Source organism: Falco rusticolus, chromosome 1, assembly GCF_015220075.1.
Source record: "Falco rusticolus isolate bFalRus1 chromosome 1, bFalRus1.pri, whole genome shotgun sequence".
In the NCBI taxonomy this organism is placed as follows: Eukaryota; Metazoa; Chordata; class Aves; order Falconiformes; family Falconidae; genus Falco; species Falco rusticolus.
This window is the reverse complement of record NC_051187.1, coordinates 39,716,865-39,738,800: the sequence shown is the minus strand read 5'-3', so window position 1 is coordinate 39,738,800 and position 21,936 is coordinate 39,716,865. Positions and strand designations below refer to the sequence as shown.

The following is a 21,936-nucleotide window of genomic DNA, read 5'->3' as shown; positions in this document are numbered from 1 at the left end:
GCTTCCTCACCTGCACACCCCTGGCACAGACTATGCCTGTTGTACATGAGCAAATCAACAGTGTCAGGCCAAATTCATGGCCCAGCTTTATGAATTTTTGATGGGACTCTTTTCTGATGTAACTTTGCCATAAGTGGGGAAATTAGTTTCTCTTTTCAGGCTCGTTTGTAAACCATCACTTTACAAATACGAAGCAAGACCTGCTTTCCTCCAATGTAGAAAACACACGCTGGCCTATTACTACAGGATGCCAGCCAAGAGGTGGGTGGATGCCCTAATTATTTTGGGTTTTTTTGAGAAACAAGAAAGAAAAATAGTGATTTGTCATGAAGTAAAAGCCCTAAACCCCTAAGGGACAAGCTCTAGGTGCCCAATACACACGGATTCCCTGATGCCAAGAATTAGCTCAGCCCTTGGGCATACGTAGGGTGTCTGAGAAAACAAGAACCGGGGTCTCATCCAGACGTTTTCTGGATGTCCGCTATCATTAGTTTCATGATAGATGGGATCCAAGTCCTTCAAAATGCCCACAGCTGCTCTGTGAGCTCTACCTTGCAGGGACACTTCAGTACCAAACACACCCAAGTGCAAAAAGCAGCACAGGAACTGCACACATGAAGAAGCATCCACACACTTTGCCAAGAAACATAAGATGGTTCATTAAGCTTTCAGACTAACAAGCCCCATGATATCCCTTGTTAGCAACCCCATGCACACACTGTGCTGCTGCTACATGAAGGGCAGCTCCCATAACACCATCACTTGTTTACCAAGAGAACAATTCTGCTATTGACTGGCACCTGCCCATGACAGCGCAACCAACGGGAGGAGCAGGGAGATGTTCAGATGAGACTGACCATTCAAACGAGGCAGCAAAACGCCTGGCACTGGCCGGAACCTCCAAGCAGCTGCTGAGGACCAGCCCTACCACCTCAAACAGAAAGGCTTTCACTGACATTAATGAGAGCTGCTGAAAATAATGCCATCACACAGCTATGAGATGACATGCAGCCTTTCTGTTCAAGGACCAACAGGCTGAACAGAGCAGGCACTGAGGAAGAGGGACACTGGGCTCCAACCAGTCACTTCTGGTTTATTTAAATTGCTGTGAAGTCAAATGCGTGAACCTGGTGTGAGCTGAGTGTGGCAGGGCAGGGCAGATGAGGTTGATCCTAACAACAAGGGGACACACTCCAGCTGCACAGTGATGGTTAGCAGGATCCCCGAGAGATCAATGGATAGTACTGGGGTATACACAGAAAACTTACCTCTGACTTGCTTACCTCCGTGGGTCTGGTCTGAGCTTCTGAAATCTCAGCCTCAGGGCTGCCAGTGGACTAGAGCAGATCCAGAGCATTTGGCTGCTCAGTGGACCTGGAGTCCTTCCCAACCATGTGCCTGGATTAACTGCCCAGTGAAAGCAACAACTTCTGTTAAATAACTGTCATCTCTGATACCCACTTCCCTCACAAATACACGCTCTGCCAAGGGCTCCCTTCAAGGGGATGAGAGATCTTTAAAGTATGTAGATGAACATCAAAGCTATTAATCTTGGGAGTGAGACAAGAGCAGTTTCCCTTCTGTGTGCTCCAGCTAAGGGCTACAGAGCAGTGCTCCAGCTGTGTCGCAGAAAAACATCTACGCAGAGTCGGGACTGTAAATGCAGCCACTGGAACACGACAGATCATCTCAGACAGCATCTCTCTTGCTGTCCTGATGACACACTCTTGCTCATCTCGGCACTGCGCAATCACAGCGGCAAGACTTTGCTGTAGGCCAGCTGCATCACTTGAAGTTTAACCTCTGGTGCCTCAGTTGAGCCCACTGCCTACAAAACCAGGCAAATACCAGCTCCTGAAGGCCGTGATGCTTCTTCCATTACTGTCAGATTCCAGCTGGCACCAGCTCCTCTGAGCAGCAGGAACCACTGAGAATCTACAGGATCTTAAAAGCCATAAACCTCCCTGACATTTTTTATGGCAGGCCTTGGGCAGACGGAAATGACTATGAGTCCAGATGGGACTATGTGTCCAGATGGGCACTTCCAATACCACTTATCCGTGTTTCCAGGACTTCACATCACTTAATATCCAATGCAGAGACTCAGGAGAGCTTTAAACTAAAAGGAAAGCACAGCCAAGGGGACCATCTATGTAGGGCAGGCAGATAGCAGATGCCTTTGTGACTCATATTTCACCTGAATATATAATTAATGTAGTATGTAATTTATTTGAAAATAAAAGTGGATATAAGACTGCAGGATCTAAAGAGACTTCATGTATATAGGTATCATGGCAAGAATGAGCTCAGTGCGGCAAACAGGATTAGAACAGTTCCCACACCGAGGAAATAGCCAGGAGACATTACAAAAGGCTGAAAGCAAAGTGTCTGGCCTGGGAAGCAATCTTAAAAATAATTGCAATACAAACTAAAGCAGTAAAAGGCCTAGCCTGCCTTCTCATGTGTGTTCACACAGCTCCAAGCACCAGGGGTCTGCAAGGAAAAATGAAACATAGTCACAGGAGCACAGACCACATCTGCACTGCCACAGGCTCTGCCTCACAGCAAGCAGAGAGGAGATGTTAAAAGCCCTTGGAGCCTCTTTTCCCACAAGCTGAACTGATCCTTTTGCCCCCCCTCCCTCACCTTTGCACTGAGAATGTCCAGAGGTCAGTGGGACGGGCTTGCTCCCCACGACCAGTCCGAGGAGCTAGCACTCAGGATCCTGTGGTTTATTTGCTCAGCTTGCGCTCCTAGCTCCCGGTTCCCTTGCCAGGAGTCATCCTGGGGGAAGAGCACCAGCTGCCCCGGGAGGGGTCAGGCAGAGACAGGCCATCCCAGCTCCATGCACACACCCTGGACACACTTGATAACAAGCTTCAAAACAAACAGGGCACTCCCAAAGTTCCCAGGAAGAGCAAAGAGCTGAGCTGAACAAAGCTGGCAAATGAAGGACCTCAGCTCTCCTGCTCCTTGGCTCCCAGCTGTGGTGCAGCACAGCCACCGCAGTGGCACACAGGGCTGGCTCAGCCCCCGCGCTGCTTCTCTCTCCCCATCAGCTAACTCCGGGGTGAGCGCTCTGGTCCTGGCACCTGCTCCTACCGATGCCAGCTAGTGCCACCGGGAGAAAAACAGCCCAATTTTAGTAAGTGTGTGTGAAAAACTAGAGTTCACTTCTATTAAAGGCTTCCCATCTCTGACTGACTTACAGCTACACTAGCTCACACCTCACGGAGTCCCGCAGCTAGCACGGACCACAGGCCAAGCTCCTCCAGCACGCTGCACATCAGTGTCAGCCCTGAGCCGCCCTCAGCCCTCGCTGCGGTGGCCCGGCACCAGGCTGGGGCAATCTGAAGGCTACGCAGCTGGATCCAGAGAGGTTTCTGCCATCTCGAGCACCCCTGCACTGTGCTGCCTGCACAACATCGCTACATTTCTTTTCTAGAGCCAAACTTCAGCCTCAGCTTCCCTTTTTTTCTTTTTTTTCCTTTTGACTTCAGGACTGGACAGTTGTACTAAAGCCAGAAATTAAACAATTCTCCTCCCCCTCTTGGCATTACACCCTTTGCAGATGCTTGTGCACGGTTTCACTTCCTCTTCAGCTCTTGGCCAACCCTTAGCCAAGCTTTGCTCATTAGCAAGCCAGTCCCTGCAGCCTTCCAGCATGCTCTTCCCCCGCCACTGGCAGCACCTGGCTGCTGTGATGCTACTGGGGGGACCGCTACCAGCCACATGGGGAGAGGCTGGGAGTGACAGACAGAGAAGGCACAGCAAGCTAGAGCTGAATGTTAGCAGGCCATAACAGATTTCAATTAATGCACTGGAAATACACAAGAGAAGGAATTAAGAAGATTAACCCATTCAGCCCTCAAAACAGAAATGTCTCGTTGAGTCAGGAACAACAGATCTCTGCTTTCTGCAGCCCAGCCCCTATGGGTAGCAGCGCACATGCAAAACCTTCCTCTCAGCACACGGGGGGCCACCCTCCACTATTCATTTCAAACAATGTTTCAGGGATACCAAGTGGTAGATGAACAGCAGCATACATACTGAGAAGCACATGTTCTGGGATCTGATCTCAGCTTTTCTGATGCACCACACACAAATCCAGCTCCTGAACACCCCTGTGGGAACAAGATGACTGCAAGACTCTTCACAGCTCCAGGGACAATTCTCTGGGAGAAAAGGAATGTGTAACATCAGACGAACATTTTTTCCTGCGCTTCGAGGCTAACCACACTGTAGACATACACGCGCACGCACACACAGACAAAACCCAGCCTACATGGGAATTACTCCAGTATGCTATGAAAAAACTTGCATATGCTTCACAAAAATCTGAAGTCACACAATATATTAGAGATGCCATATGCTTCTTTCACGAGTATTAGAGGATTATTCTGTGTGGTTTCACTGTCTCAGGGAAATCTCTGCCTTGGGCAAGAAGGGCGACAAAGGCTTAGTGTTGGTCAGGCAAGAAAGCTCTGCAGGTAAACAAAGAAGGCGCCCTCCAGCTCATGCTTTACTATCTAGGAAAAAAGTTACACAGAATCTACTTGAACAGGAAGAGAAACATCAGGAAAGGAACCCTCTTGGCTTAGCCAAGAGGTATCTCAGCAAGAGGTGCCTAAAGTATTGAAGATGGAGCAGAGCCCTCCAGGCTTGATGGTTTCAGCACACAGGAGCAGTAGCTGCATCATGGTTGTAAAGAGTCACTGCTGTGGGAAGTGGGGGGTCCCAAAACTGCTAGGGAAACCCTTTGGACTGAACATTTAAAACTAATTTGGCAAAGCTCTGAAAATACACAGCAGGGACCCAACCTGGCCTGGCACAGTAGAGCAACCAGCTGGCTCAAAGTAGAATCTCTCCTGGATTTCCCAGATGTCCACTTTATTGGGTATTTAATGAACAACAATTTAGACTGAAACTGCGGGTGGGGCACTATGGGCTCTAGAAGGCACTGAACTCCAGATGTTTCTCTTTCTAGACTTGCCTTTCCTCAGCTTTTGCAGGGAACTGTCATAACTCCCTTATATTTATTACTAGAACAATCAGATGAAGCCAGCAGCATGTTAAGTGGCTGTAAGAGACTCCTTGACTTTGGAAACTAAAAGCATCCAGGGACGGGATTTCTCCTTTGTTCAGATGGCAGCAACTTTTTCACCTCTGCAATTGCAAGTTGCCTTTTGTAATGCCCCAGCAAGCTGCAACCCAGCAGCTGAGCAAGTGTCACAAACATCTCTCGGGGTTAAATGACAGTTGCTCCTACTTCGTTAGCATCAGCAAGGATCAGGCCACAACATCAGCTGCACTACACATTTGGCTAACAACCCTGTGCAACTCACACCAAGAGCAGCAGAATTTTGGACTCCCGCACAAGTAGCCGAGCAGTTCGTGGAAATTCAAGGAACAAAAAACCCTGTGCAGGAAAGGCTTACTTCTCCTTTTCATAAACTGCAGATTGCTACTTGCACTGAGAGGGCCGAACTCTCCCCTGCCCTGCACTAACAACCATTTTATCCATTTGGAGCATAAATAATTGAAGAGAGACATAAGCAGCAGCAGGAGGCTGCAGATTCTGTGCCCAGCTCTCCAGCAGTTCTGTTTCACCACGTAGTCCATGTGCTGACCTCTTTTTACAGCCCTTTTCCAAGAAGCCAAGCAGACAAAGAAGGGGGGAAAAAAAAGTCAAAGTGCCCAGGATGGACTTCCCTGCCCAGCCCACCATTCTGACACACGGGGCCCTCCTGCAGTAGGACTGTTTAGACAGATGCACAGCAGAAGGGCCGACAGGGCTGAACCTCTTGACCTGCTGCAGTCCCACCCATCCCCTGATACACTGTTCTGAGCACGGAGCTTTTGCCCAGTTTGGAGGGCAAGGGACCAACGTTGTCTTTTGAAATGGGCCAAAAATAATTGATGAGCCACACAAGGTTTTTTACAGAGAAGTAAAAGCGTCCACTCCTATGCTGCGTCTGGCCAAGATACACTGGGACAGCAGAAAAACAAGCAGAGATGTGCTGCTTTAAGAGTGTTTCCAGTATTTACCTCCAGATTCTGTGACTAATTTGCTACTCCCTTTCTGGCAGGCGCATCTTGGTAGCCAGGATGCAAGACCAGAGTCAGAAAACAAGGAGGTTGGAAGAGACATTAACATGGGGAGTCAAAGAGAAACAGTCTCACCCAGGGCGATCTATGACACAGTGAGAGACTATCCAGCTGTAGCGAAATAAGCCACTGGCCAGCTGCAAACATCATTTTGCTTCCTCTGAGCAAAAAGACCCTCACCACAACCACCCTGTCTGAATTGATCCAGAGCATGACTGACAGCACAGGAACACAGATCCACATTGCCACTCCCAATGACTCAAAGAATCACAATTATAAAAACATTGGTTTAGCTCTGAGAAAATTAAAAAAAAAGTCAGTGGTACTCTGTTCCCCTTCCTGTTTCCATGCTTTTCTGCACAAGCAAAAAGAACTCTCCTTTATTCACAAGATTACAAGAACTGTTACTGTAAGGAAGATGCTTCCGTGAAAGATGGCAATGCCACAACCATGTAACGCAGGGACAAATCCTCCAAGCTGCTCCAGCGCAGACTTGAGGGGATTCTGTAAAGACGAAGATCTGCTTCTCGTCTTCATTGTACAATCGCTGTACAGGGGAGCCTACCACTCACCTGACACTTTTCATATAACTCAGCTAATCAATTTTCACCACGTAGGTACAGAAACTGAGGGTCACATTAAGGTCATCCTCAACCAGCTCAAGACACAGGAATCACCCCTCCTCCCTCCTCCTAATCTGCTCTTTGCCAGCAGCAGCTGCCTGCACTGGAGTTGTTCTCAGTGTGTCAAGGGCAGTATCTACAGGTATCTTGGGTACCTCTGCATTATGCACTGCATAGCTTTTTCAGGAGGTACGCTTTCCTATAAGCCCATCTGGGCTTATCGCTCCATAAGCACAGCACAGAAAAAGGGAAGGTGGTTCAGCACACATTAACATGGAACTGGGGGATTTCCATCAGCCAACATCTTCTGGTAGGCAAGGCTGTGCTTGAAGGTTGACCTTAAAATGATGCTCTGTGCTGGCATGGTTGCTGTTTTAGATGGAAGTCATCTCTGCTGTTGCAATATCTACTGTTCCAGAAATGATGGAAATGTCTGCTTCTTTCTTTTTTTTCTAAGAAAAAAGCAAAGGAGTTTTAATACAGATTTTTAAGACATAAAACCCAGATCCTCAAATGTTGAAACATGAAGGCAATGAATTCAGGAGTTCTCAATGCCTTGCAATGAAACTATTCCTCCAATCAAACCACCTTTTGCACAGCATCATCTCTACACACAGCATCCCCCAATATATATTTTTACTAACAAGCAGGCCACTTCAAGAATATGCTGAAGTAGAAAAAAGGACCAATCTGAATGCAAAAGGCACAGCCCTGTAATTTCAAACCCACTGAAAGAACTGGATCCACCAGATAGTCTCTGCTCCCACACCCAAACAACTTTGCAAGTTGATGGGGTGGAGAGAGATCAACTTGGGAAGGAGAGGTTCCCATCCTCTTGATTTAAAAAGAAACAATGACTTCAAAGAACATTAGAGACACGGGCCTGAATGAGCAGAAGCCAGCTTCAGAGACACAGCAGGGTAACACCCCAAACAAACACAAGCCAACAACACGAACTAGGAGGCATGTTCTGCAGGAGTGTGCCAGGAGACTCCAGTTTAACTGGGTATTTGGGAGGTTTCACCTGTACTCCTCCCAACAGCAACACCTCAGGCTTTGGCAGAGCGTCCATCTGCTGCACTTGCCCTGTTTGATTCTCAAGTCAGTACTCTTTCGACAAATTGCTAGGTTTCCCTTACATGGGGCCTACCCTTGTGCACATGGGACATCAGTCACGGCTTCATTTGCCTACCCAACTTCACCACGAGAATCCCTCTTAGCGCTCCCTCAGCATATAAACTGCTGGGTGAGAAACCATTCCTCTCCGAGAGGTGCTGAAGCAAGTATAATGAGACTGAGGAGCTTAGTCTCACCAGGCAACCTGCTGTAGAGCTTCAGAACAGAAACTAGTTCCCTCCAGTCCAGGGTCTTGGAAACCCATCCCCTTGGAAAGCTGGATGTTCTGCACAGAGACACCAATATCAAACCTCTGCTGACTTCAATGGCACATGGTTTCAGTGCCAAACACACCAGTTAAGAGGTTGTTCCTTGGAAACCTGAGAGGTGGAGAATCTACCGTTATTTTTTCTTCATAAATGGTAGCAATTAGGAGTCCAACCTGCCAAGCAGAGTCCCCTGGACCCAGACAACGCATCAGTCCTGACTACGCTATGGGGGATGATGCAGACACATCCTTTGACACCATGCTGTCCCATTTTTCGGACACAGTAAGTCATCAGTATTATTAAGATTTTACTGAAGGCTACCCTACTTACATGCAATCTATTGTGCTGCCCTCTCAGAAGCCCACTTTGTTTCCCAACTATTTATAAAGAAGAGTTTTTACAGTAAGCTTTGAAAAATTGGTTCAGGCAAGAATCACAACTTTAGTAAACCTTTTAAATTGTTACCTGCTGCCAGATCTGAGCAGACTGGAGCAAGGTGGCACAGGAAGAAGATTCCTGCTGCTCTCAAAGGATGCTAAATAAAAACCATTTGTCTTTTTGTACGTTCATTTTAATTTTAACAGATTGCTTTGTATTCACAGCTTGGTTTTTATTCACCATCCACAAGTTACATGGCTGGCACAAATTCATAATGAACTGTGCTCTGTCATGCAAGACTCACTCTACACTCAGCGTAAGAGACACTGCTACACGCGCACACACCTACGCATCTGAGGAAAGACCTTTGCTGCAGCAAAAGACTACACTCTCCTGCAGATACGAACTCTTTGGGGTGCAGATTCCAGCCCACTTTTGTCTATATGGTGTGACAAGGCCTTCAGGAATTATGATAATATCTACAACAGGCTACTCTGATCTCTACCTCGCTTCTTCCCCTGGGGAACGAGCAGAAAGGAGCTTTATACATAACCTGCTTCCCTCTTCATATAAAACCAAATGAACCAAAGAACAGCACATTTCTGGGTGGACACAAAGCTCCTCTCCAGTTCACAGCTTACACCAAATTTTCTACAATTTCAGAACACATTGTGGATTGTTTTCCTCCAGAAATAAAACAAGAATTAACAATAATACTCACAAATAACTACAAAATACTAGCAAAGCTCTACGTAGCTTGAGAAAAATGCACCTGATGACCCCATTATCACCCCTGGATTTATTTTGTTCCTCTCATCACTGTAACCAGAAGCTCACACAAAGGCACAGGTGCGTTTTCACAGTGCTCAACTCTGCATTATACACAGAAACACCGTCTCCTGCAGCGGCCAGGTGAATGTCCAAGCTGCTACAATGCCAGTTTGCCTCTCAGCGGCCCAGAAAGGTTGCGTAGTACCACCGTCTGGAGAGGTAAGGTGTTTGCTGTACATGGAATTAGAGCCTCAGAGAAAGACTGGACCCAAAGGCAAAAAAGTGCCAGCCAGGCTGGGAGTGGGTGGACTCTTCCCGCTGCAGGGACCCATGGCACTGCTCTGCTGTGTTAACCACCGCCTCCATCCCCACCTTTGTGAGACAAAAAAGCTATTCCATTTACGGCAGACATTGCCTGCATCAGGGTGATGGGTGCTAAGGAACACATGGGACTCTGCTAACCCCCTACCCAGACATCCAAGCCCAGCAGAGAAGGATCCTTCTTCCTGCCAAACACCCTCAATCCCTCCAAATACCAAGGAACGAACAAAAAACCCTGTCGATGTCATCCGATTGCATCACATGCCCCCCCCCCCCCCCCCCCCCGCCCCTCTCTCCAGGACTCAAAGGCACGTCTCCAAACAGCTATTTGCCTTGCAAAGCAAACCAGATGTTCCCCAACGCCCCAAGCCCGGCCGGCTGCAAGCTGCTGCTGCGCTGCACCAGCAGGAGCGGCAGGAGCGGGCCCGTGCCTGCGCATCGCTGCTGCGGCGGGGCGACAGGCGCGCTCCGCAGCCGAACGCCTTCGCCTGCCGTTCTCCATCCTAGCCCAGCGGGCACAGCCAGCGGGCACAGCCAGCGGGCCCCGGGCCCGGCGGAGCCAGGCAAGCCGCCCGTCTCCCGGGTGAATCCGCCCCCCCGCCGCCGTGGCCAGGTAGCAGCGCACGGCCCCGCCGCCGCAGCAGCGCGGGGCGGCTCCCGGCGGCAGGGCCGGGGCTGCAGCCAGCCTAGCCGAGCCGCCCACCTACCTGCTTCTCCTCTGCGGCGCACATCGACGGGGGCGGGATGCCCGGGGCGGGAGCCGGCGGCGGGGAGAGAAAAGAGAGAGTGAGGCGGGAGGGCTGCGGCGGGCCGCGGGGCGGAGCGGCCGCGCGTCCCCGCCGCCTCACCTGGGTTGACCAGCTTGCTCTTGTACCGCATGCCGGTGCTCATGGTGCCGGCCGCCCTGCCTGCCCGGGAGCCGAGCGCCGGTGTGCCGGAGGGTGCGCGGCCCGGGGGGCTGGGGCTGTGTGTGTGCGCGGCCGGGGCCGCCCCAGCGCCGCCCGCACCGGCCAATGCCGGGAGCGCGCCCCGCCCCGCCGCCGGGCCCGCCCCGCCGGCCACGGCCCCCCGCCGCCGCCGAAACCCTCTGCGAGGAGCAACACCCAGGAGAAGGCACAGACCATTAATAAAAAAGAAACACAAAAAACCCCAACCAATACCAAAACCCACCACACGCACAAATGGAATAAATAGGAAACGTGCTTCCAGATTTAGCGCCTCAAAATCCAGTGGGAAGTCCTGAATCAATACTGCAGGCATACTGGGTGAAGTTAGGGATATGTGCTTTGTTTCCATTAGAGCATTTTAAAGAGGTGATACGGAAAGTTATTTTAGGTAAAAGCTGTCAGAACGACTTTCTAAGACAAGACAGGAGAGCTCCCAAATTAATTTTAAAAGCTCTGAAAGCAGCAGTAGCACACGGTCTGAGAACAGCTCACAGAAACCTCAACCCAACAGTAAAGGAGGAAGGAGAGGGGGACGCGAAGGCTCAGGACACACAGACTCTTCCCCTGACCCCACGGCTGCAAGGAGGGCTCACACCTTCCATATCACACAGGCATGTGTCAGACTTGAAATGCTTCCGACCACAGGGCAGGGTAAGCTTGGCATGGTGGTGGCTGCACACGTGCAAGGCCACTCACCTGCCTCAGAACAAAGCTGACACGGATGTCCCAGCACTAACTTTTCAAATCCTTGTAGTCATCACAGCGTTTATCTTGCCATTTCTTCCACCATCTCACTGAAAACATCCCTCGTATCAAAACAAGACGACACTTCCAAGACTGGAGTTTGGCAATCGCAGGCACATACATTTTAAAACCCCATTAGCTCATCCCAAGTTCACTTTTAGCCATTGATTCAAAGCATCAGAAAAAAATACAAGCAGGTAATTGTCAGCATATTTGCTTGTTTCTAAGTGCTAGAGCGCCACAGACCATCAGAGACTACACTACACCACAATTAAAGCACCAACAAGCCAACCAATCACCTTTCATGAGTTGCTTTTATAGTCTGCCACAGTGTTTTAAATCTAATGAAGACTAGAAGAACCGCAGTCAACTGCTCCCTGCTCTTGCTGCATGGTCACTGAAATAGTTACACATGGGCACTTGGTCCCAGTGCTGGAAAGTGTCAGCCTGGAGAAGGCCAGGGTGGAATTCTGAGAAAAGGACTTGTCTTCCATGGCCCTGGCACTGCCAGCACCGATGGGAGCCGAAATGCAAGGTCAGAAATGAGGCTCTAGCCAGGGTCCTCTCTCCAGAGATCTCCATGGCAGCAAAGGCTTGGCCTAACAATTACATGTTCCCCCATTAAGCTATGAAGTATTTCCCAAAACCAAGTTCAAATTTAACTGAAGATTAACATCAGACAACATCAAAGAAGTAGTAGAAGGCACAAAAATTAAGCCTGCATTGAAAGGAAAGCACTCTTGTATGGTATCAGCAGTATTGCACGTCATTCTTGTACAATTAGTAAAACAGAACTCAGGTTTTGAACCAAAATGCTCTAGCTGGAATCCACAAGCCCAAAGGTGGCAGAAGCTATCAACTGATAATCAACATCCGCTAGCAAAAAATCTGTTCACCGAGGCTTTCCACACAAAAACTGTGACCATGACTTTAGGTGCCTCACTTTGAAAAGGAAGGGGGTGGAGAGCTCTTGTTTTTAATAAAATGAAGACTAGATGCTTTTGAAGCCTGCTTCCCCATAGTCCTATAGTTTGCTCTGAAAAATTAACCTTTCATGTTACCTTTGTTCAGAGAGAGCTAATCCAGTATGTAACTAACGTATGTAACTATTCTCTGGGTTTCTCAGGAGGGGTGTGGTAGTCCGGACTTTCACAAGCATGACTGGACAGCACATCATTTTAAGAAGGTTGCAAAATACGATGCAAAATTCTGCAAGAAAATCAAGAAAGGTGCACATAGTCACAGACATTAATGAGAAAGTGTTTGCTGTTAAATTTCTCACCTTGACCCTCTCGACAGAGGTGTTTACAATTAAAATCTTCATAAAACCTGAAGAGACTGTACAAACACAAATCTGTCACACCATTTCTTCTTGCAACTTCATTATAGCAGCCACTGAGATAACAACGTAATGTCCATTTTATGCAGTTCAACTCCAAACACAAGCCAAACATGCATCACTGATGCAAATAGTTTGTTAATCCTGATTAACCACTCATTGCTAGACAGCAAAATGGGGGCTAACCATTACATGGAAGACACCCCAATTTAGTAGAGAAGACAGGGTCTCAATCCCATACCTACAAAATAATTTACACTTATGCATATGTAATACACACAAGACTACAAAAGCATGCGGAAGAGAGCTATGCACTCAGTAATGACAAAGGAAATTGCAACATTCATGAATCTATAAAGTAAGGTGTGCAATCAGATTTTCCAAGGTATTTACCCACCCTAAAAGGTGTCAGTAGGTGCCTAATGAACTTGGAAAAAAAGTGGATGCAAAGTCTCACTACCTAACTTCCAGTAAAACTTTCAAAATTGTTTTGAAATGAAATCAAAGCAGTTTGTATGTAGACAAATTCTAGAAAATGCGTTCATTCCCCAGGGTAAGTATCACAATTCCTTTGAATATGCACTGCGCACGGCACCATTACAACACTTCATAGATGAGCTTGAAAGAGCAAAAAATCCAAAAAACAACAAAAGCCACCCCAAAATTCAACATTTTCCACATTCATACAATTTATTACAAAACTTCAATGAAAATTAGTGTTATGGTATATAAAAAAATCAAGTACATGCCATCGCTCAGCTGACAGATAAAAATGCCTGTGACAGAAATCCTTGCAATCAATACTTGAGACCTGAAGACAAATCTTCAGAGGCATCCGCAGAAGTTGTTGGCATATGTAGTGTTTAAGGTATGTTAAGGCACGATGATTTAGAAAAGTCAGCTTCTTTGCATCACTGGTGAATCATCAGTGTTTTGCACATTTTCTCATACATCACACAAATATAAGTCACCAGAGATGAAGCTTCAAAAGTAACCAAAGCACAGAGGAAGTTATGCCAAACTGATATGATACACGACTTCGAATGGCAAGTGAAAGTTATGATACTGTGCAAACACACATACATTTAACTGTAAACAGGCCACAAACTTTTAGTATCAATCACAAAACTGTTCAGAATAACCTAGCAGGTACACGATTAACTCCTTAAACCCATCACAATGACTAGTCCAAACAGTGTACTCTATCAGTTTCCGTATAAAAAGGTATAGGAAGGATAATAAAACCACGTTTATAAGTATGAAGACAGTGTTACCAAAAGAATCAAAAAAGATACACTATAACTTGATTAACATAGATATATAAACCAAGCCATTTTACAACACAATCTTCAGACTTTGTGTTTGTTTTAATGCAGGTCTTGATCTGCGGCATCCAGCTTTTTGCATGTGAACGTTACCATTCGGTCAAAGAAAACAGAGCACCCATCCACTTAGAGAACCGTATACTGCTGCGAACAAAAGTGGAAAACAAAGCATTAGAAAGGACAAACTCTCAGCACTGTCAGAGCATCGAGGGCAGTCTGAGCCCCTCTGAGCAAAGCAGCATAATCCAAGGAACAGGGCATTTCAGTTACTGCATCACAGGGACCTGCACTAGAACTAGTTCAGCTGAGTCAGATGCAGTTTGGCTCAAAATATTTATCACAAGTGTCTAATAACAGCACATAAATGAGAATTTATTTTTAGTTACATACTTTAAGCACACATTGCCCTCTCCTCCATCTGCAAGAATACAAAACTGCATTACGGCTCATCTCAACAGTAACGCACACAAGACTCCAACCTCAGCCTGTTACGTGAAACATTCCTTCTGCTGAGGAAAACAAAACTGACTGACTACAACAGGGCTAAAGTAAGCAACAAGTCTGATGTTGTGCACAAACACTTATGACACAGTTTACATAAAACAGGAAAGCAAATAGGTTTTTCCAAGCATTCCTACAGCTGAAAGAAGAGATACCAGTCTGTAATTTCAAAAACAACTATGAGGTTTGGATGTCCCTACAGCTACTTGCCAATCAAAAAGGCTGCTACAAAGGAAGTAGTATTCCAGCTTTCCCTGAAAATTGGGCCCTGCTTAAGCTCAGTCAGATTTGGAACTCTGGATGTACCCCAAATTCTCCAGTCCCAAAAATACTCATTCCTAACCGGGAAAATTAGCTTAATCTAAATGTTCATCTAGATGGAAAAAAGAAAATATTCTGGAGAACACTGTGTGTCAACTTGCTTGTACAGTGCAACACTCATCCAGACTACAGTTGTGATAAGGAGCAAGGAAAGCTGACAACAGGGTCCTTTGCTATTTGCCATTCTCACAGTGAGAATTCCATTCAACACAATTACTAACATTTTAAGGAGGTCACCACTTCCCATAACAACCAGAACCAACAAGACAGCATTAAGGCTTTAAAGCCAGAGTCCATACATTGCTAACTGAATTCAATATTCAAATTCAAAATTAACTTGTTGTGCTACAGTGCTACTTCAAGTATGGAAAAGGATCTAAATTTCTGCCACTGCCTGCCTAACTCTAATCTGTTACAGAAGATACTTCAAGGAGAAACTGTAACTGATGTTTCAGACTCACAAAAAGACTGGAATTTCCAATAAACATGAAAGCTCGGGTAATAAGCACAGCTGTGCACTGTGTTACCAGCATAGCAACACAATATCCGCATTTCGTATGTTCATAGAACATACTTGGACAAAGTATGTTTGTGCATTTTCAGCATTTCAAATTCATTTCACTGCTCGCTCTTCCTAATCTCCTTTTGAGACAATATTTTATGATATAATAGGTTTATACCATTCTTTACAAATTTGATCTCCAGTTTTATTAGACTAACCTTACAGTCCCCCTACTCCTTTCACCAATACATGGCTTTAACAAATGCATCCATCTGCAATGTGAATTCATACCATGATTTAAGAAAGATGATACTTCTCCAGTGTGCCATTAAAATGACATTTTCTCTGTAAGTAGTACTACAAATGCCTGCACCCTGACGCATGTAGTCAGACAGCTCAGAATCCTACATTTGTAAAGGTTTTGAACGCCTTGCATTTGTCTCCCCGTCAGCTACTTCTAAGAACAATTCCACTACAATGCAGGGCAATTCAACATCTCTCCACGTGCACTTCCAAATTCCCAATGAGAGAAATTTGCTTTATAAGCGGTTACATTTTCTCACTGACCTAAATTACTATTCTTCAAATAGCACCCATTTATGTTGTAGCTATAGCCCTTTGAGTGCCCAATCATTAGCAAGAACTTTAAGAAATGGCATCTTTCCTAAAGAAATAAGAGTACTGGATGACACCAATGTCCTGTTGATAGCTACTTTTGACTCATTTTGTCACTCATTTCTAATTTTGGGTTTCTGGTATTTCAGTCCTCCTCTGTTGACTTGGCTGCTTCAGGTTTGCTCCCTTTCCTTTTGCTAGTTTCTAGTTAACACCTTACACTTCCCTGTAGCAAACGTCATCACCCAAGTGTATACCAAATTACAAAACTGGCCTTTGAACCTGCCTCCCAATGCTTATCACTTCATATGCTAATAGGGTTGATATGCACTGACTCACATATACCAGGTTCCAAGCTCCAGAACTGTAATAAATGTTCTTCTGAACGTGTTTATTCAGCAAAAGGTGGCCTGAAGCATTTTCAGGTCCCCTGTGATACCATGTCAGGCTTTGGCATGTCAGGGCCTGGTAGGTCTGTGCACTCCACTGCTCAAGCTCACTAATGCCTGAGAAATTCTGGCAGCAGGCACCTCCCCTTACCCCCTGCATCCCACGGATCCAAGAGGTGTATTGGAGCAGTGTGTCAGGGAGATACAGGAAGAGGTGGGATATGTCAGTTATACAATTGCTGGGTAATTAAGCCTCTCAGGCACAGAGTGCAAGGTGCCACTGCATGTATTCACAAGAATTGAGAGTGCCACTGTAGACTTCATCCTTCCCAAGACACCGACAGATTAGCGAAAAGCAAATAAACATATTTTCACTCATCCCTGACATTTCCCCACAGAACATTATTTCTGCAGTGACCCATTAAGAATTTTGTATCCTCCTTGTTTTATATTCTCTGGGATCACTTGGCAAAAACTGAACCACTGTTCTGCATTAATCCATTTACTGCCAAAATTTATTGGGATACAGTTAGGGCAATTATGTGAAAATATCAGAAAGACTTGCCATTGGGTGTTTCAATCTTTTTCATTTTATGTTCTGCAAACATCATGCAATTCCTTGGAAACCTTTTAAGTCTGCAAAGTAGAGGGTGTTTTGGGCTTTGGGAGGTGGGGGGCTCATTTTGCTCTCCTTTCCTCTGTAAGCATACCAGTTCTGGAAACTGGTCTCAATGGGAACGTGCTTTTCAAGATGCATAAACCCAACAACATTAGAAATTATACACTGCTATTTCTAGAGGAGAATTTCCCTTACAGAAAGAGGTCCTGAAACTCCTGGAAACTTTGCATACAGAAAATGCAGACAGACAAAAATCCAAGCAAGATTCTTTAAGAGCCAGAAGACGGACAATATTTAGGTACAGGAGATTTACAGACCTGAATGATACTTCAGACTTGCCTATCATATTAATGACATTTTTTTCTGTACAACGCTTTGAAGATGACAACTTTAACAACGCGCTACCTTTTTCCTATTGGGAAGGGCTGTACAACTTGTTTTCTATCAAAGGCCACAGACAGAAATGCTGTGGAACAGGCCAAGGTCACAATCCATGTATATCATCGTCTTCTATTATGTTCTACTTACAATCCAGGAACATGACTGTTTCACCAACTGAGAGGAGTACGGACTAACAGGGAGATGCAAGGTATTATTTTTAGATGAACAAACTCAAATGAAAGCATTATTGTTCTATACATCCAAGATTAAAAGCCATACCATGACTCACCTGGTCTACCTAGCTGTCTGCACTTTATACACAAGGGCAGGTGGGCACCAGCTACAAGGTGGCTCTTGAGGGCTCTGCTAAGATCTTTCTATACAAGTTAACTTAAAGGTCCTATAGAGCTGCACAAGTTCAGCACTTCAGTTGTACAGCAGCAGAGGAAAACCAACAATTTCTATCAGAAGTCTGCTCTCTAAGGGAAATGAAATCTTGTGCTAGCCCATCAAAGCAGTTGCTGAACTCCTCCATGGTTAGAAGAGCTGAAAAGAGCTGGAGAACGATGGCGCTCTTCTAGTCTAGTTTCCAGACAGAAAAACATCCACTGGCAGTGCCAGGCAGTTGTTCCAAATACTACAAATTCGCCCAAGCTTCACATTCTCTAGGCTCACAATTTCAGCTGCCAAAAACTACAACATGATCTTCACTTCCTCAAATGACATTTCTCATTAGATCAATTCAGCATTCAGCAGCATCGTTTTAGAAGGCTGGTTGCTATGACAATGCTTTGTGTTGTTCTGTTAAATGATGTCAATTCATTGACAGAACTAGCTGTTTGGTGCCTTTAGATCTTATCAAGAATCAGAACAGTGTTTGTGAGCTCAGGAGGCTTTAAAATACTTGTGGAAATCATGAACTATACTAAAAGAATTTTCAACATCCTACAGATATTTTAAGTGCAAGATGCTTGGGTTTATTTCTGAACACATTTCCCTAACCATAACTACATTTCCACATTTCCAGCTGGCTATATTTGTTTTCCATAGCCTGGCTTCTGTTACTGGTTTGTCCCAGTATGATCCTGAAGCTGGGTGGAAGACAGACAATCCAGATTTGTAAGAATAACAAGAGGAAAACAGATTGCAAAGAGATGCATTTTCAGAAACAGAGAAGGAAAGGGAAGAAACACCCATCAATAAACATTTCATTTGAAAAATAATTCCAGCTTTTCGTAATAATTGCTCATCTGAGATGGACAAGTTCAGAAACTAGTAAATGTGATGTTGGAATTACTGCAGGCTTATTTCAAAAGCATTTCATATTGGAGTATCTAAATTAAACTAAATCTGGTTTTGATTTTGGTAACTTATTCCACTCCTCCATCCTCTTCCAGTCCAATCATTCATTTCAACTGTCAAATACAAGAAGCCTTAAGACCCTACACTTTACAGCAGTCTTGCATTTTAGAAGAAAAAAAATCTGAAAAAAACCCAAAGCTTTTCTTGAAGTCTTTACCATGTTTCACATGGACTTTTAAGATTCATGTATCAAAAGTTAGGGTAAAAAAAATTGTTCCCACCTATTCCAAGAGTATTCTTTTGTCTAGCTGTGCTCTCACTGCCTGTTACAAACATCTCCACATACACTGGTGTTACACAAAAGCTACAAAATATTTAGAGGAAACAGAAGTGTAGGTCAACACATCTTCATTAGGTCTGGTCTCAAAAGCTCTTAACCACCACCATCTTGTAGATTAAATCTGTACTCACAGGCTTTTGCCAAAAACGGCAGTTGGCACACTGGTCACTACTGTTTCCAAAGTCATCTTCCTTTCCTACCTCTAGCCCAGCCTCCATCAGTGCTGCTCTTCATCGCCTTTCAGGTTTCTGCTTCTCCACAGCAAGAAATCTGTCCCTCCTCTTTGGAAACTCTGAGCATATTCCCTGCATACAATCTTTGCCTTTGTCGCTCCCTTTACACTTCTCTTACTTCAGCCTTGAAAGCAAAGGAAACCGCTTGATGTAAATTCTCTCTTTGCTCTTTCCATAAAACCTTTAAAGATGCCCCTGTTCAAAAGGGATCAGGCAAACCAGACCTTCTGGTCAACCCATCTCTGTAGCACTTTATGGTAATACAGACTTATCAGTCTTTTTGGCAAGAATTTGAGTTTAGCACTTCTTAATCATTATTCAATGCCAAACTCCTTCCAGAAAAACCCAAAGCATTCAGCAATCTTCTCCCCACCCTGAAACAAATCTGAAACCAGAAGTGGGTATTTCACATATTTGGATATTACCACATTTCATTACCCTATTGTTTATTTTCCAGCTTTTAATGACAGAATTTGCACCATACTTCTTTTTTCCCAAAGTATCTGAAAACATCCTTGTATCTTTATGTGCTTTATGAAGAGAAAAATATTTTAAACTACTTTTGAAGAAAATCAATACATACACATTTATTCAAAATAAAAAGAGTTAAACCATTATTTTTTACATAAATAATCTATAAAGTTATATATTCTTCTCAGCACAAAGATAACTAAGGGTACAAAAAAGCAATTGCAGGAGACACTGTGCTTTCAATAGTAGAGCTGATTTTTCAAAGTTCTTGTGAAACTAGAACCTGAGAGATGCTCAAGACAAGCTGTGATAGAACAAAAAGATTAATACTGAGTACATTTAAATTCGTTGGCAGTTTCGTTCTGTTAACTACTGTGTTAATTACATGTTTCCTAGTTTCTCTGGAAATAGCGAGTTCAATAAAATACAGCAAATAAATCTGATGGGAATGCTGGAGGTTGAAATCGTCATTACTTCTAAATGGCAAAGTCTGTAAACATGCATGAGAGAAACTTGCCTAAGGCTAAGTTCTAAGCAAGGATTCACTTCAACATGCTGACAGGATCATACAGTAACACTCTGGTTTAACAGGACTGTAATTGCAGTTCCCACTGTGCATATTAACCAACAAATTATGCTAAAAGTCTATCTATCTATCAATATCTCAGGGTAATAAAAAAGTTCAAAAGTCTCTCAGGAAAGAAATCAAACAATATGATTCCCATAGCAGCTGCAGAAAGGTAGCTTAGCAGATTCCAAAGAAACAGCAGGACCTCCACATAGAAAGATCTCATTCAAATCTTTCTCAAATTTGTTCACGTGCAGTATTTCAGACCAACCAACTTCAAGATTTAGTTCAAACTAAATCACAACATTATCATGTTAAATCTGCAAAGCTCTCTTGTTAAACACCTGTAGTGGTTCAAGATGTATTCCAGATTAGCAATGTAAAGTACCTACAAAATAACATTTCACTTGGATGCACATGAGCATGCTCAGAACTCTGTTTACTTATGTATCCATGGCTGCAAATTCAGCCTGGGACAAACCATGCTCCAATTCATTTTTATAAATACCAGTATTTATAAATCCAGTATTGCCAGAAGCTGTGAAACTCAGGAAATCTGATGCCATTACTAGCTAACCACTAGTGGGAATATTGTATCCTGTTAGCCCTCAGATACTGATTTCACAGCAAATCCAGTATATTCGGAGCTCTTTTTTCAGTTCCTAGATATTTGTACCATTTGCCATCCTACGCTTTGCAAGCTACAACTACAGACGAGCCTATTAGATGTAAAGTGGTTTTTTTCTTACCGAATATCAGTTTAAAAGATGTCATATGATTAAATGTGATTCATAAGTTGCACAAAGAATTGAGCTCCTTTGCAAAAACCAATAGTAATAATTTACACTACATAAGGTTTCTTGCATCAAACAGCCATTTTAACAAGTGGTCAGAGTTTGACCAACATGAATACAAAGTCACAATGAAAACTTGGGACCTCCAGTTCCAACTGAAGTATTTTATAGGCTGCAAAATTACGAGCTCTGGGGAAATAGGAGCTTTATGTCAAACACTGCTATCACATACACTGCATGGTCAGCCACAAAATTATCCTCACTGTTTAGATTTCCAAATCTGGGAAATATATACCTTAGTACAGAGGTTGGAAGACATGATATGAAGACTCCTCTATCTGCAAAACTTGGTATTGTGACAGTAAGAAACCTGAGCTTGAATTACTTTTTTCCCCGTAACTGCTTCACTTAGAGATCACAGTGCATATACCAGTAAAGCCATCAATGTCTGCTTAAGTAGGAATTCAGTGAATAAGTTTATTCCTAAGTAGACTTTTTTCTTCTTCTCCCCCCCCCTTTTTTTTTTTAAATGTAAACAGGAAGACTGAAGGTTCAAATAAAGGCAACAAAAAAATCTCCTTATTTTAGACTTGGAATGTTGGCAGCGGCCACAAGGTCATAAGGGATAATATAATCCATTTTATTCAAGCTTTACATTCCAGAAGACCAGGAATCACAACTGGAGTATTAAACTGAAGTATTAAGCAACAAGACTGCTCATATCCTTCTGGGGTTTATTTTTGCGTTTAAAAGAAAAATTATATCAGAAGAGATGTATTCTGAAGAAAACATGTTTGCTACAACAATTTTTTCTTCACTCACTCTGATCCCACCCAATATATCATATATATTGTGAAGGAAGTCTGTATTCAGTACACATAACCAGTTTGTCTAAAATTTTGTTTGGTTCTTTGAAAAAACTGCTATAAATCCAGCAGCCTTCGCACCCAAAATACCCT

The 21,936-nt window shown here is 44.4% G+C and overlaps 2 protein-coding genes across 3 annotated transcripts in view; both read right to left on the bottom strand.

Annotated features, from left to right (window-relative positions):
- SEPTIN5 (septin 5) overlaps positions 1-10,592 on the bottom strand; it is a 47,606-nt gene extending 37,014 nt beyond the window's left edge. The window contains exons 1-2 of the mRNA XM_037375681.1: positions 10,435-10,592; positions 10,294-10,304 (exon numbers count right to left, since the gene is read on the bottom strand). Coding sequence (XP_037231578.1) covers positions 10,294-10,304; positions 10,435-10,477 — 54 coding nt within the window. The 5' untranslated portion in view covers positions 10,478-10,592. The remainder of the gene's footprint in view (positions 1-10,293; positions 10,305-10,434) is intronic.
- Positions 10,593-13,280: 2,688 nt separating this feature from the next.
- The window catches only part of LOC119142555 (septin-2), a 39,816-nt gene continuing 31,160 nt past the window's right edge, over positions 13,281-21,936 (bottom strand). Inside the window, exon 13 of one of the 2 annotated variants that reach the window (XM_037375695.1) lies at positions 13,281-14,082. The gene's annotated coding sequence lies outside the window, so the exon portion shown is untranslated. Of the gene's footprint in view, positions 14,086-21,936 lie in introns of both variants that reach the window. The other variant, XM_037375694.1, reaches the window with a different exon arrangement.